A 14,329-nucleotide genomic window follows, 5' to 3' on the forward strand; every position below is an offset into this window, starting at 1 on the left:
ATAATATTTTTCTTTATTCCAGTAAATTAATAATACTCCTACCTACAAAACAGGGGTGGGCAGGTCCGAAGTGATCTTAGCAAGATCAATGCTAACAAGATCAAGTGTGAATGCGAGGAAGACCATACTCTAAAGCATGTGCTTCAATGTTTGCTGTACCCATTCTCCCATACAGATGATCTCTTTCAAGTCACACAGAATTCACTCGATGCAGAAAAGTTTGGTCGAAATATGACAGAGGTTCATTTTAACTGTATATTCTAGATGTTTCTCACATGAGAATAATGTTTCTCTTTACTTATTTATCCATGCACTTTTTGCGCTGTTTGCTCTTCATACTTTATTACTAATTACTAAATTTGGCCTCAGGGGTAAACTGGGAAAATTTACTACTATATGCATATTAATACTAACATGATGTTATAAATAATGGATACCTATCTCAGTATTTAAAAACCACATATTGATGGTTAACAAATATAGGCCTTATTTTCATGCAGTTATATTTTCCCCTTAAATTCATCTTTCACTTTAAGAAACACTTTAACCCCAGAACTCCTAACAGGAGTCTCTCAGACTCACCTCGACATATTTTGTACTGATAGAAATATAGTTGGTCCATTATTGGACATTATAAACTTTCCACCTAACTCATTCCTGGTTGCCAGCGTTATGCCCCAGTGTGCTAAGTTGGGTTCATCAGTTGGTAAATAGCACACTTACCAAGACACATGGCTAGTGCATACCGTGGAGGCTGCCGCTTGTGGTTATTTCATTCTCCCAATTGGGGAGCGGGCCACCAGTCCAACTAGGGACACTCTGACCATGGATTTCAATAGTTTTGTATGAGTTTGCTTTAGTTGTCTATCTCTTGGTGTGCTATGACACATGTATTGTTAATTTTGTTGGTGTAGATATAGATACTGGAGTGTGGATTGTCACAACAAGACGTCACCCAGTGTGAGTCCCGCACCGCACCCACCCGGCTTTTACCCTGCTATCCCATGTTTATTGAAAAAAAAATTAATTTACAATTTTTACAATACGGTATTTACATTTTATATTATTTTCATTTCTTCTTCTTTCAGAGTTTTTGCTCATCATTCGTTGATCATTATTCAATATTACAATTTTCACAGAATTAATTTCACATTTCACTTAATTTCACTGCACTTTTCACTGTAAGTTCTTTCTTGATGTTGTTATTAACATTTTTCAATATTGTGTTTTGTGTAATTATTACATTTTGAAGAGGTGTAGTGTGTTATACTGTGTGTAAAATGTATATTATAACCACATTCACTGTAATATTATCACTTCATTTCTTCAGTTTTTGAGTTCTTTTGCTTGCGGTTTTGATAATTTACAAATATTATTATTGTATTTTGTGTTCTTTTTACATCTGATATTTGTGTTGTGTGTTGTTTTGTGTGAAAGGGATATAATATAAACACTTTTGTGTGTTGTATGTTTGTGTGTTTAAAATTATTGGTGTATTTGTACTTTAATTGATGGCAGTGTTATCGCCTTAAAGTCAGTATTGTGTGGTGTCAATGGTTAAATTATTTATGGGGCCTTTGCCTTACTTTTGCGCTATCTGCAGTGATTCAATGTAATTTTCTGATCGTTGTTATTTTCGGGCAATGGCTGGGGTTGGGAATAGGTGGGGGGTAGTGGGTGTTGGCTGCTGGTTTAGGATAGATTGAGCTAGCGGGGATAGGTTGATGGCTTCGCTAGGTTGTGGGAGGTTGCGAGAATTAGCATTTTTAGGGTATTGCAATTTAATAGAGTGAAGGTAGGAACGGATTGTAGAGAATATGTAGAAGTCATTAATTGTCTCTATTCTAGTGTTAAGTCCGAGTGTGTAGGCAAGTCGAATGGCATGTCGATCTAATTTTAAGATGTCTAAATAGTGGATGGAATGGGCTGAATCCAGGATATTATATGTATTAATTATTTGATAGGCTTTTAGTCCCCAGGTTTGACCTTTTAACCAGCGTAGGAGGTTAAACCTGTTGTATGCCTTTTTATAAATGTTATTAATGTGTACATTCCATTTTAAATTGTTTTGAAACGTGATACCAAGGTAGGTAAGGGTTGAGGTTTCTGTAAGCGGTTGATTATTAAGTGTGAGGTGGATTTTGTTAGTGGGTCGGTATCTATGGTTGCCATTTCTAAAAACTATAAACTGAGTTTTGTTTACGTTAATTTTAATTTGCCAAATATTAAGCCATTGTTGGAGTTGATGGAGGTAGGGTTGAATGCGTGATTGAAGGGAGTGGTTGTTAGTTCCGAGGGCGAGGATTGCCTTGTCATCTGCAAACTGATACAATTTGAGTGGGGGTGAGTGTTGGGGAATATCTATACAATATAGGACGTATAATAGGGGGCTCAGGTGGCTGCCTTGTGGTACTCCAGCTAGTATGGGAAATTTATATGATAGGATGTTGTGGATGGTTATTTGAGCGCTGTGTCGACTGAGGAAGTTAGCTAGGAAACGGGTGATTGTGATAGGGAGTGGTAAATGTTGCAGTTTAAAAATGAGTCCTGAGATCCATACTTTGTTGAATGCTTTTTCTATGTCTAAACTGATTAGAGCGGCTTGTTTCTTAGGTGGGAGATATATGATGTAAGAGATGCTGAGATATGAAAGAGGTGATCTTGAGTGGAGTGGTGTGGGCAGAAAACTGCTTGTGATTGTGGAATAAGTTGGAGGGAGTTCAAGTAGGAATATATTCGACGGCTAGGATGGTTTCTAATATTTTAATTAGTTCTGGTAACAGGCTTATTGGACGGTATGAGGTTATCTAGGAAGGTAGTTTGTTAAGCTTTCGAAATAGGAGGATTTTTTAATGTCCCCAGTGGAGTGGAAAGGAACCTGTCTGAATTATAATATTGTATATATTGCTTAGTATTTGAAGGAAAAGGAGCGGTGCTTCTTTGACGTGTCTATACGTAATTTAATCAAAGCAAGGAGCTGTGTTCTTTTTGTATTTTAAAATCTTGTGTATTTCTTGTACTGTAATTGGGGTGTTTGAGGGTATTATTGTTCTATAGCTGGGAAATGTTCGAAAGTAGTGTGTAGTGGTGCTTCTGTGATGTCTGTATATTTGGTTATTATTTCATGGTCTGGATGGTAGAAGTTAGGGTCTGTAGATGGTGAAGAGACTTGTCTGTAGTACTCTGCGATGATATCAGCTCTTTTTTTTTTTTTTTTTTTTTAATTGTTTGGTGCGGTATTGTTGTGTATTATTGGGTAGTGAGGAAATGATTTTCGGTTTGTGTAAGTTGTTTCAATTTAGTCCAGTATTTACATGTATCGTTTGTGTTAGATAGTTTGGTGCAAGTGTTGTTCCAGGTTTTTCGTTTTATGGCTTTAATAAAGGAGCGGGCATGTCGGAGGGTTGTTCTGTGTTCCCGAAAAGCGTTGGGGTCTCGTGTTCGAAGGTAGGCTTTCTACAGGTCGTGTGAGTATTGTAGTAGTTGAAGAGCTCTAGGTGGGAGTAGTGGTTGTGAAAGGTGTGAGGTAGCCACTGCATAGGCTACTTGGAGCCACCAGCAGTGCCAATGCACTATGAGAGACTTTGTCTTATTTTCAAAAATTGATGCCTGCCTGGCCATCAGATGATGATGTTGATTCCCATAGGGAACCTGAATATTTGTTCCAAATGAGTAAATTTATAATAACAATATAGTTGGTCCGTTACTGGACATTATACATTTTCCAGCGAACTCATTCCTAGTTGCCAGCGTTTCGCCCTATAACATCCACATGAATGTCCAAAATATAGTGCTCTCACAATATGAAACTGTATGAATAAGAAAGTGACATACTGTAGCTTAGGAGTTCTATGGTTAAGCTGCTGGGCCTATAGAAACATTCCCTCCACACTTGGGAAATAAGTTTCAAAACTTACCCTAAGACCAGATTCTGTATTTTGTCCTTGAGCCTCTGCCTGCCTTCTTTCAAGTTCCTCCATTCTCTGCTGCTGTCGTCTTAAACGTTCTGGATCCTTAATCCCTCTGCTTTCTTGTTCCCTTTGCCTCCGTTCAGCTGCTTCAACTTGTTGTCTCCTCCTGGTTTCCTGTCAGTTTTAAGCGAAAATGATTAAACTTATAATTTCTTAAAATACGTAATGAAGTCATAACATTATGAATGTTAACAAGTGATAAAAAGTATATGCAAGATTGTCAATCTAAAAATTTTATAGTAACGCATTTCGATTATTATTTTTTATTTTTATCACTGACAGAAGGTAGCCTAATGCAAAGGTGGGAGGAGAGGTCAGAAAGTCATACGTTGAAATAATTACAATATCAGGAGTGAAGTCTGTAGACGTATTTTTGAAACAGGGAAAGCATAAGCCCATTCTAACGTTCTTGCAATAAGCAAGATCAGAGCAAATCGGCACAAACTTCTTCGGTCTATTTTTTCAGTAAAATCGAATTTGATATACACATGCAAACCATGCTATTACTATGCATACACCACACCTGACATGTACTGTGTATGTGTGTCATACATCTACAAAATACCTACCAGCTGATTTGCACGGAAGTTTTATAAAAGGAATCAGTTGAATCAAAGATATTTAATGTTAATCAGAGAAGACTATTTGGCGTGTACGGCAATTGTTTCTTTGTTCAATTACTTCTTACATTATTGAGTACTGTTTACACTCACAATCAATTTGAAAAGTATTGGCTATAATATATTCAATGAGATATTATACTTTCAAAAGTTTTCATATTTCACTGATGATCCATATCCCAATCTGAGTAACGTAGTACTTTCCTTCCTCCATCTTTTGGGAAAGAGGTCCTCTTTACAGAGATGTTGTCCAGAGTCGCATTATCTTCTGGTAAATTTCTGGAATTCATTTTAGTGTAAGACTTAAGTGACGTCGAAATTGCCTGTATTACGTAGCATGAAGGAACTGAGAATTTTTATTTATCGATCATGTTTGATGTCCTCTCTTAGCCTTGTTCCAGTAGCATTCATGCAACTTAATTGGATGGAAAATTGAGTTATAATGTAATATAATGCACATTGTGCGATATTCTGTTAATAATAATATAATATTTTCTGATTTTACTAATAAAGTGAGAAGTGTTCACTTAGGGCCTATATTCTTTATCAATGTAATTTGTTGTACTTGAGTATTTCTTTGCAGCTTTAACCAAGCAGGGGTTGGGAAAACCTCTGCTTGGTGCTCGATGGGTGCAAACCGGTGCAGCATCCCCGGCTTCAAGTTCGGTTCCTACCACTCAAGAATCTCCCGAGCGAGATCTTGTTAATTTCCCAAGACCAGTGAGGCTCGAGTACCCAGCTAAAGTTCGTTATGGATTCATCCCAGAGACCTGGTTTGAATTCTTCTACAAGAAAACTGGAGTTACAGGTTAAGTACCTTCTCAGTTATATATGCTGAATTTGTTTGTCATGAGCCGTAGTAACCAAGAAGGTAGTGAAGAGTATTTCTCTGCCCCAGGAGCATGTGTGTGGCACAATTTTAGGCTATCTTCCAACAAATTTGATAAAGTTTATGGAGCCTCAAGAGCAATTAGGCTATGTATTATTATTACTCCAGTCGTGTTCACAACATTAGTACTATGGCTACCACTTGCATCGCCAATATCTACGCGCGGTATGGCTGTCTTATGTTTATTTCTCGCAGATGACCCGCCAACGACATGATCGAGTGAAGCACGATACTGCCAACCACTGTACTTAGGAACTAGATCATCAGTGAGCAAACGGGGTCTGGGGGCATAAGCCCCCAGTTTAGAGCTGCGGACCAGTAATATGACGACAAATAAAGGGGGTCTGGGGGCGTAAGCCCCAAAGTTAGAGCCGTGAAGCGGCCTTAGGCCTCTAGTTACCTGAGGAAACACTATTGGTCTGCACGGGGTAGGATAAGGCCTGGACAATACCATTGGTCTGGATTGGTTAAGGTAGGAGCTGGACAAGACCATTAGTCTGGATTGGTTAGGATAGTGAGCTGTGGACCAAAATGACCTTGTTTCTCACTTTACTACACCAGCGCATTCGTCATTTACAAACATTCTTCTTCTGTGTTATACATTGCTTCACTTTCAGGTTATACTTGTGCTTTTTTACTTCGTGGGTTGGCAACGCTATGTGCTTCTAATCACTAATGGCAATGACATAACAATTCTTTTTATGACAGCCAATAGCAATGCGCGTAGCCATTCTAGCAATGGAAATTGGCGTGTGCTACTCTTCCTTAGGTTATAAAAGTAAATGTTCTTTGGGTCTGTTGGTGGGCCCCTGGCCACGGCAGTGGACACATCTCTTCTCTAAAAGGAATTCCACGTAAGTTTTGCATGCTTTGTTCTATATCACCTTCTTATAAAACTTGCTTGAATACATATATGCAGTTGATATGGTCCTAGGGTAAACAAAGAAGGAAGAGCTCCAACACGCCTTCTCAGCGTTGGCTGAATGGGCAGGAAACAAGTCTGAAAATAAGCTCGACAAAAACTCAACAGGTGGTCTTTCGGAAAGGTGGACAAAATGCAGCAAACGACAATGTAGAATACGAAGACTGAAAAGTGGAAAGAGTAAACTCATTCAAATACCTGGGAATAACCTTACAAACTACTGGGACGTTCAGACTACACATAAAAGACAAAGCAGTTGTAGCCATGAAAACCATGTACGATATCAACAATTTACTGCAGTTATCCTTAAAAACAGCTATGCGCTTATTCGACAAAAGATCCTACCAGTACTCGCGTATGGAATCCATTTGATATGGGAAAGACTAACAAAGACAAACCTGGCCACCATTGAAGGTGTCAAAGCAAAATTCCTAAAAACTGAAGAAGTGAAAAGAAATTCCGCTGAGAGTTCTACAGCGCAGATGCCATGTTGGATCAAAATTGATCATTAGTCCAGCCCGTGGACCGCTATTCACACAGATGTGTAACGACTGTCGTTTGTTTTCTCGCTCGCGGCCTTCCTGGAAAGGATGTTCTGCAGCAGTGCTCAGTGCTGCTAACCTCTATACTTGGGAACTATGCTTCGAATTGTTCCCCGTTCTTGCCGTCCGCAAGGTGGACTTAGGCCACTATTTTCATATACGGTTAGTACAGGATCTAGGCAAGACCACTGGGATCAAAATTGAACTTCGATTAATTGATCTTAGATCAGTGTTATACAACACGACACTTTTCTGAACTTAGATTAAAACTGATCTCCAGTTAGTGATGTTTATACAATCGACCCTTAGTAACTTTTGTGCGGGGAATGCCGGAGGCCTTTGGCCGCCTTGCGATATAGTTGCTACCACTATCCTTGTCAGATATTATTAATGAGGAAACCATGTGATTTTCCCACTTCCGAGGCCTGTTGGCCACTTTGTGGTATAAAGACACTACCACTTTTCTTATAGCCAGTGATTACTAATGAGAAAACCACATGATGTGCAGCTATGGAGTGACCACATTCGGTGAAAAGTAGTAAATGAGACATTTAACCCCCTTTGCTTTCCCCAGCCCAGTGGTTTTGTAAGCTTCTTGTTTAATTTGTGGTTGTGACCCTTATCAAAGAAGCTCCTGGGTCAGACAGTGGATCATTGGGGGGTATTAATAAAGTTGAGCATCTGCTTTTTGCTCAAGTTTTTGGAGCAGGTGCTTTAAATGGAATGAATAAAACTGAGTAATACATGCTCAAACGGGAATCATTTCCTATGGTAAAACTTCAGCCTGTGACTTCCAGCCTTAATAACATTAATATGAATTAGAATTTATGGAAATCTCACTAGGAAATCCTTGTAGAAGAGAGATATGTTAATTGCAATGTTCTGGAACCCACCATCCTGCCCCCAGAAGTACATTTACTTTTATAACCAAATAAAGAGCAACAGTTGCCATTGTGTATTGCTGAAGTACAAACTTGCATTCCTATTTGCCAGTGTAAAGTCTCATGTATCGTCATTGTCATCAATCGTAATAACTTAATTGTATTACCAACCCGTGCAGAATAAAAGCCCAAACAAACACAACATATAAAGTAAACAATGCTGGTTACAGTATAGGAATACTTTTATATTAAACTTACCGTACTGCAGAGGAGGATGCAGAGCAGCGGCGATAAAGAATTAGTTTATCTGGCAAAAGTTCAGATAATGCAGCAGTTTTTCAGCGCAGACATCTAGGCGCGATTGCAGTGTCATATGTTTCTTTCTCGTGATCGTCATGATCGTGTGGTGCAGAGGGCTGCCAACTCTTGACTTTAACTAGTCATACATTGTTAGGTGTGGCGGCATTGGTTTTGAACTTACAAACTAGCGGATTGGTTTGGACTGTGACCGAGCAGAGGAGGTCTGGCGGCATGAGCCCCCAGGTTAAGGCCGCGAAGCAGCTGTCAGGCCTTAAGCATTCCATACGGTAATATCAGCGCATTCAAAAGGCTGAAGTAGAGTATCATGCTGGCTAGTGGCAAAGCTATTGGTCTGGATCGGTCAGGTCCGGCTGGTGACAAAACCATTGGTCTGGATTGGTTAGGTCCGACTAGTGACAAAACGAAATAATGTACAATACAGAGCAACAATAATTTTCTATTGAACTTACCTTAACCTGTCGAGCGGTACATTTCTTTCGAGGAGCTACTACAAGGTGGTACATTTTCCATAAGGTACTGGGAAGTAACATATAGTGCGGTACTCTTGTGTAGTATAGTATTTTTATCAGGTTCAACAGTACAGAATATGTATCAAGCTGTCAAAATGATCATAGTACAAAGGGCAAGGCGTCTGGCTCACTGAGGAAAGCAACGGAAACCTACGGTGAGATACTTTTAATTGGTCAGGTTTTTTCATCAGGTTTAACCACTTGACGTACTTTGACGGATCTCTCCGTCCTGGCTCTCGACTGCCCTCCGGTACAAAGACGGATCTCTCCGTCCGCGCATAGTGTTTATTTCCGGACCCACTCCAAGCCGGTTTCCTTTGTGAAAGGATTTGATATTAGTAAGGTAACCTCTTGATAGATGGAATCGCTGTTTTATTCCATTGGTGTAGCCTATTCGATAAACACGTCTGTGCAGTTATTTCGCGGAAAGAATAACCAGTATCTTAGCAACCTCATCGTAAGCGAAATCATGTTGAGTGACGAAGCGATTATATGGGAATTTTTAGAAGAAAATGACATTGATATAGAAATAAGCGACGAAGAATTTAATGGATATGGAAAGTAGTGAAAGTAGTTCGTGTGATAGAAACTTTAGCGCTGGTAGTGCTGATTTGCCGTCAAATATGTCGCGGAATTTTAGGCCTACAACTGATGCCGCACCAGCGGCTTCTAATCATGTTTTACACGATAGGGGATGGAACTGGGAGCACGTAAGTAATACTCCAGAGTATCATTCATGCATTGCAAGTGGTGAAATAGTGTTTTCCAAAGGCACCTAGGACAATGCCTGAACGAACTACAAGTTGTGAACGAATTTCTAACAGCAGACTTTTTGGAAACATCTAACCAATGAGGTAAATGTTTATGCAAGTATGTCTTGTATCGGCTGCCGAGGATATAAATAGGGTAATTTCATTTGGAAAGGAACACTGGTTTCCTGTATCTGTGGATGAAATGAAGGCCAGATTACCTTGAAGTGGTAATGTATGATGGAAAAAAGACGTTCAGACCCTATCTTGTTGTTGACTACAACTGTGGAAAGGGTGGTGTTGATTCCCATGACCTGAGACTCACATCATTCCCCTTGATGAGGAAGTATGTAAAAGGATACAAAAATTATACTTCTACATGCTAGACATGACACTTCTGAATTCCATCATCATTCATCCCCTTCTCAACCCTGAAAAGAAGCGAGTAAGCTTTACCACCTTCCGGATCAATTTGGCCGAACAGCTGTTGGCAAGTGTGACCTTGCCTGACTATCCAAAATAAGGCACCCAAGCCTGGGGATACAGCACTGAGATTCACGAGAGGCACTGGGACATTTTCCGACCAAAATACCCCCAACAATGAAGAAGGTTATCCCATCACGGAGATGCAAAGTCTGTGTGAACCGGGGTCTGAGGAAGGAATCTTTATTTGAATGCCACCGGTGCAAGGTGGCGATGCACGAATATGACTGTTTAATGACCTACCATATTCATAAAGACTTCACAAAATACATCTGACAGTATTTTGGATATTTCCTCCCATTACGTTGCTGTAAAGCATGCTTTTCCAGTGTCGGTGATAATATCATGTAAAGTAATGAAAATAAATGGTACACTAAGGCATAAATAAGTTCAGTTAAATGGTACGTGAGTGGGTTAAAAAACAGTCTCACTTTCAAGCTGTTAACATGATTACAGTGCCAAGGGCAAGGAAAGAGAATCTGGCTCAGTGAGGAAAGCAACAGGAGACCTGCAATAACATTCTCTTGTGTAGTCAAGTATTTTATCAGATTTTAAGAATACACACTTATTATTAACTTACCAAAAATTATTACATTTCCAAGGAAGCCTCTGTATTAAAGTTCAGTCAGGGCATTGATTCTTGTTGGGGGAGGCGTCTTCGAAGGTCTGCCTGGCTGTGGTCTTTCATCTTTATTGTACTTGAATATGATATTCTCAATAAGTCTCATCTGGAATTCTAATCGGGTATCCTGACTTCTCGTACAACAAGTAGGCATTTAGGCAGCATATGTCCAGCATATGGCAGAAGTCCTTCTGGCAGTACTTCTTCAGTTTTTTACTAGTACTTCGATAGCTCACGTGATACAAATCACCCAGGTCAACTCCGCCTATCTGACGTAGTCAATAGCTAACTTTAGTTTCGTTGTTTCTTTCCCTCTCTCCCTACATGACACCATGGTATCATCATGCATAGTGCTTATGAGGCACACATCCTTTTTATCCTTCCACTTCATTATCATGAGTTTCCTGTTATAAACTGCCACTTTTTCTCCCTTTCTGAGTGTGCTGTTTTTTATTTCCGACGGAATGCCCTGTCAATTTTGACACAACATACCCGTTGCGTCTGTCTCCTTATCACACAGCTTGTTGTACAAATCTGGGCTCGAGAACCAGTTATCCATTGTTACGCGATACCCTTTGTTTAGAAGTGGTGCCATGAGTTGCAAAACAACTTTCGAACCATATGATTCATTTTTCAGAGACTCGTCAAACTGGGTGACTTTTCCTATATACACCAAGAAATTCCACACATAACCAGACTTAGCTTCACACAGTTCAAATGATTTGATACCGAATCTGGAGCGCTTAGACGGTATGAAAACTTTCCACAACAAACGTCCCTTCCACAACATGAGACTCATCTATGGACTCGTCGCTTTCAGGTGTGTACACACTTCAGAATCTGCTATTCAAGTGGTCCAGAATAGGTTTCAATTTGTAGAGTTTCTTCGGACCAAATGTGGCTTCATCATATGCTTTGTTATTGACAAAGTGTAAGAATTTGAGAAGGAGATGAAATCTTCTTTCAGAGAACAGCTCCAAAAATATTGGGGTCTCTAATATCTGTCTACGAGAAAAGTAGCTCTTGTTGTCAGATAGCTGATGAATGCCTTGCAAGAGGAAGAATGCAAATAAAGTCATAATTTCATCTTTATTTGTGTCAGTCCACTGATTCACTCTCGAATATAGTTCGTGTGCTTTCTAAGAACTGGTGAGCATACCGGTTGGTTTCCCTACTTATTAGTTCCGCTAATTGAGGCGTGATAAACAATTGAAAATATTCTAGCGGATTATTTAAGTCTTCAATTTGTACATTCAGTCCAGTCCAGGTTGCACCTAAATGTAAATCTCGGCCGTTCAGATCCTATCTGTGTCCATGAGCATAATATCACCGCTAGTGCTTCCGTAACGTTCACTTGAGTCGCTTTCACCATTGCACTCACTATCTCCTGACATTTCAACATCAGTCTCACTATCAGATGACGCATCACTCTCCGAATTGTCACAGTGTAATAAATCAAACAGTTCTTCTTTTCGCAGACGTTTACGAGCTCCGCTTGTACTTGCCATAATGCACTATCTACCACTCTCAGCAGCCTGGCGGCCGGTACTGACTGGCTGCGCGTGCAGAACGAAAGCATTTTGCCCGGTCACGTTGTTTTAGGAGAGTGCTGCTGCTGCAGACAAAGCTCGAAACTAACATACACGCATAAAGGAAAGCGATCTCTGATCATACGACAGAATAAGTCGTCATACCCATCGCCGAAAGACATTTACAATGTGATGACGAAATATTCCGTCATGGCCACTTAGGAAGCCATGCGGCTATGAATTCAGTCATTACCACTTGAGAGGTTAATGTAGGGTAGGGTAGAGAATGCCTGCAGCCTTAAAAATTTCGTGTACCCTCGTATCAGCGGGAAAGTTGGTATTGAAAAGGAATTCCGCCAAGTAGCCAGCAGAGTGAGCTTTCTTTCTCCCAAAACCGGGAATGGATTGGGACCCGTGCTTTCGATGCCTCCACCTGTTCTCTGTATGTTGTATGTGTACTGGCGGCCTGTTCCTTGGCCCTCATGCTGCTATCGATGAATTCAATGGAGTGATTGACACAAAGCCGCACGAATCCTTCGTGTTCCAAGCAGTCGTACGCCTTCCAGTTTCATTAAATGAAACTTTGCATGACACAAACTATAATCAAATATAGTTCAGATTGTATCGGTTGTGACTGGTGGTGATGATTATTGTTTTAAGTGGAAGTATAGCTGGGCAAATATCCAGTCTTAACACTACTCAGAGGAAAAGTTCAAAAGGTCCAACCCTTTGAAGACGCTATTCTGCTGAACGAAACAAACCCGTCTGGCTCTCTACAGCAACCGAGTGATCATGAACGAGCAGTACAAGACAAGAAGTGGAAGAAATACCAGACTCATCTAGGACCCTGTGACTGCTAACCCACACTCCCAAGTGATTAATGGCAAAATCAACAAAATATGCATTACCATTGACGCTTTCACGGCCCGTACTTATAGACGCACAGCAAAGTTCTCTGCAAAATGTTTAAATTTTCAGTGTTTTCTTGACAAGGCATAAGGCAAAAACCTGTATATCGCGACGCGTATTTAGATTGTCAATCTCTTGTTCTCGCTTGCTATGTTTGTGTTCGTTCACATCATTTTAGTCAATTCTAGAGACTAGTCACCGGGCGAGTTGGCCGTGCGCGTAGAGGCGCGTAGCTGTGAGCTTGCATCCGGGAGATCGTGGGTTCAAGCCCCACTGTCGGCAGCCCTGAAGATGGTTTTCCGTGGTTTCCCATTTTCACACCAGGCAAATGCTGGGGCTGTACCTTAAGGTCACGGCTGCTTCCTTCCAACTCCTAGGCCTTTCCTATCCCATCGTCGCCATAAGACCTATCTATGTCGGTGCGACGTAAAGCAACTAGCAAAAAAAAAAAAAAGACTAGTCGCTAGATTTGGAGTTTTCGAAACTAATTTAGTGACAGAATCTACAAAAATAGTGGCTAGTTACATTTCTAGAGATTTTAGGAGCCATTTGGAGACAATTCTGGCAAATTTTAATTTATTACTTGATAAAAATAACACTGCTCTTCACATAATCACGCAGATGCGTGAGGCAATATATTAATCCATGCATTTGCTAAAAAATGGCATCTAAGTGCGTTACTGATTCATACGCGTGGAGCATGAGTTCATACTATTTTCGGAAGGCTTATCAGAGACCGATCATCTCACTCATATATAGTACTTCCTGTGAGGGAATGCATTTTTTTTTTTCGGGAATACGATCTTTGATTGAAATAATAACAATAAGTTATTTTATTAACCCAATGTGCAGTACTGCTGTTTATTTACGGCAGTGTTGCACGTGGCCCATGAGACTACTGCCGTCTATTTACATTCTTGAAGCTTGCGCCTGAACAGTACCACCGTTCTATTCACGTTTCATGTTGAATGTTTGAAATTGCTTCCTGACATCATACTGGCGGGTTTTTAGAACAAAGTTGGGGGATATTTGACATGTTCAGCGAACTTTATTCCGTGTTTTATTACATCTCGTATGTTCTTTGATGAAGTTCTGTCCCAGCATCCATAGTTACATAATCTAACTTCTTGCGCGATAGTGCTTCAAATTACAACACCCGGGAACTGCTTTCTATTGTTGTTGTCTGTGAGTGCATTGCATGACTATTCCATGACAACACACATTATCTTTCCCCTCATCTCTGGTTTCCGTAGAAACACACACACTCCCTGATAGTAAACAAATACACGTGGTAATGGCAGGATCGAATCGAGAATGCGAGCTTGCTCTGGAAGATATAAGTAATATTTTGACTTACGAGGAGTCTGACGATGAAATTGATA

The 14,329-nt window shown here is 40.2% G+C and overlaps 2 protein-coding genes across 3 annotated transcripts in view; one reads left to right on the plus strand and one right to left on the minus strand.

The window, feature by feature from the left end:
* The window catches only part of Svip (small VCP interacting protein), a 35,911-nt gene extending 31,382 nt beyond the window's left edge, over positions 1-4,529 (minus strand). Inside the window, exons 1-2 of one of the 2 annotated variants that reach the window (XM_067143221.2) lie at positions 4,314-4,529; positions 3,918-4,085 (exon numbers count right to left, since the gene is read on the minus strand). In XM_067143221.2, coding sequence (XP_066999322.1) covers positions 3,918-4,085; positions 4,314-4,370 — 225 coding nt within the window. In that variant the 5' untranslated portion in view covers positions 4,371-4,529. The remainder of the gene's footprint in view (positions 1-3,917; positions 4,086-4,313) is intronic. The other variant, XM_068226712.1, reaches the window with a different exon arrangement.
* Positions 4,530-4,706: 177 nt separating this feature from the next.
* LOC136866350 (ATP synthase subunit b, mitochondrial) overlaps positions 4,707-14,329 on the plus strand; it is a 33,563-nt gene continuing 23,940 nt past the window's right edge. The window contains exons 1-2 of the mRNA XM_067143220.2: positions 4,707-4,862; positions 5,175-5,399. Coding sequence (XP_066999321.1) covers positions 4,835-4,862; positions 5,175-5,399 — 253 coding nt within the window. The 5' untranslated portion in view covers positions 4,707-4,834. The remainder of the gene's footprint in view (positions 4,863-5,174; positions 5,400-14,329) is intronic.

The sequence above is a fragment of the Anabrus simplex genome, chromosome 3 (genome assembly GCF_040414725.1).
Source record: "Anabrus simplex isolate iqAnaSimp1 chromosome 3, ASM4041472v1, whole genome shotgun sequence".
Classification (NCBI taxonomy): Eukaryota; Metazoa; Arthropoda; class Insecta; order Orthoptera; family Tettigoniidae; genus Anabrus; species Anabrus simplex.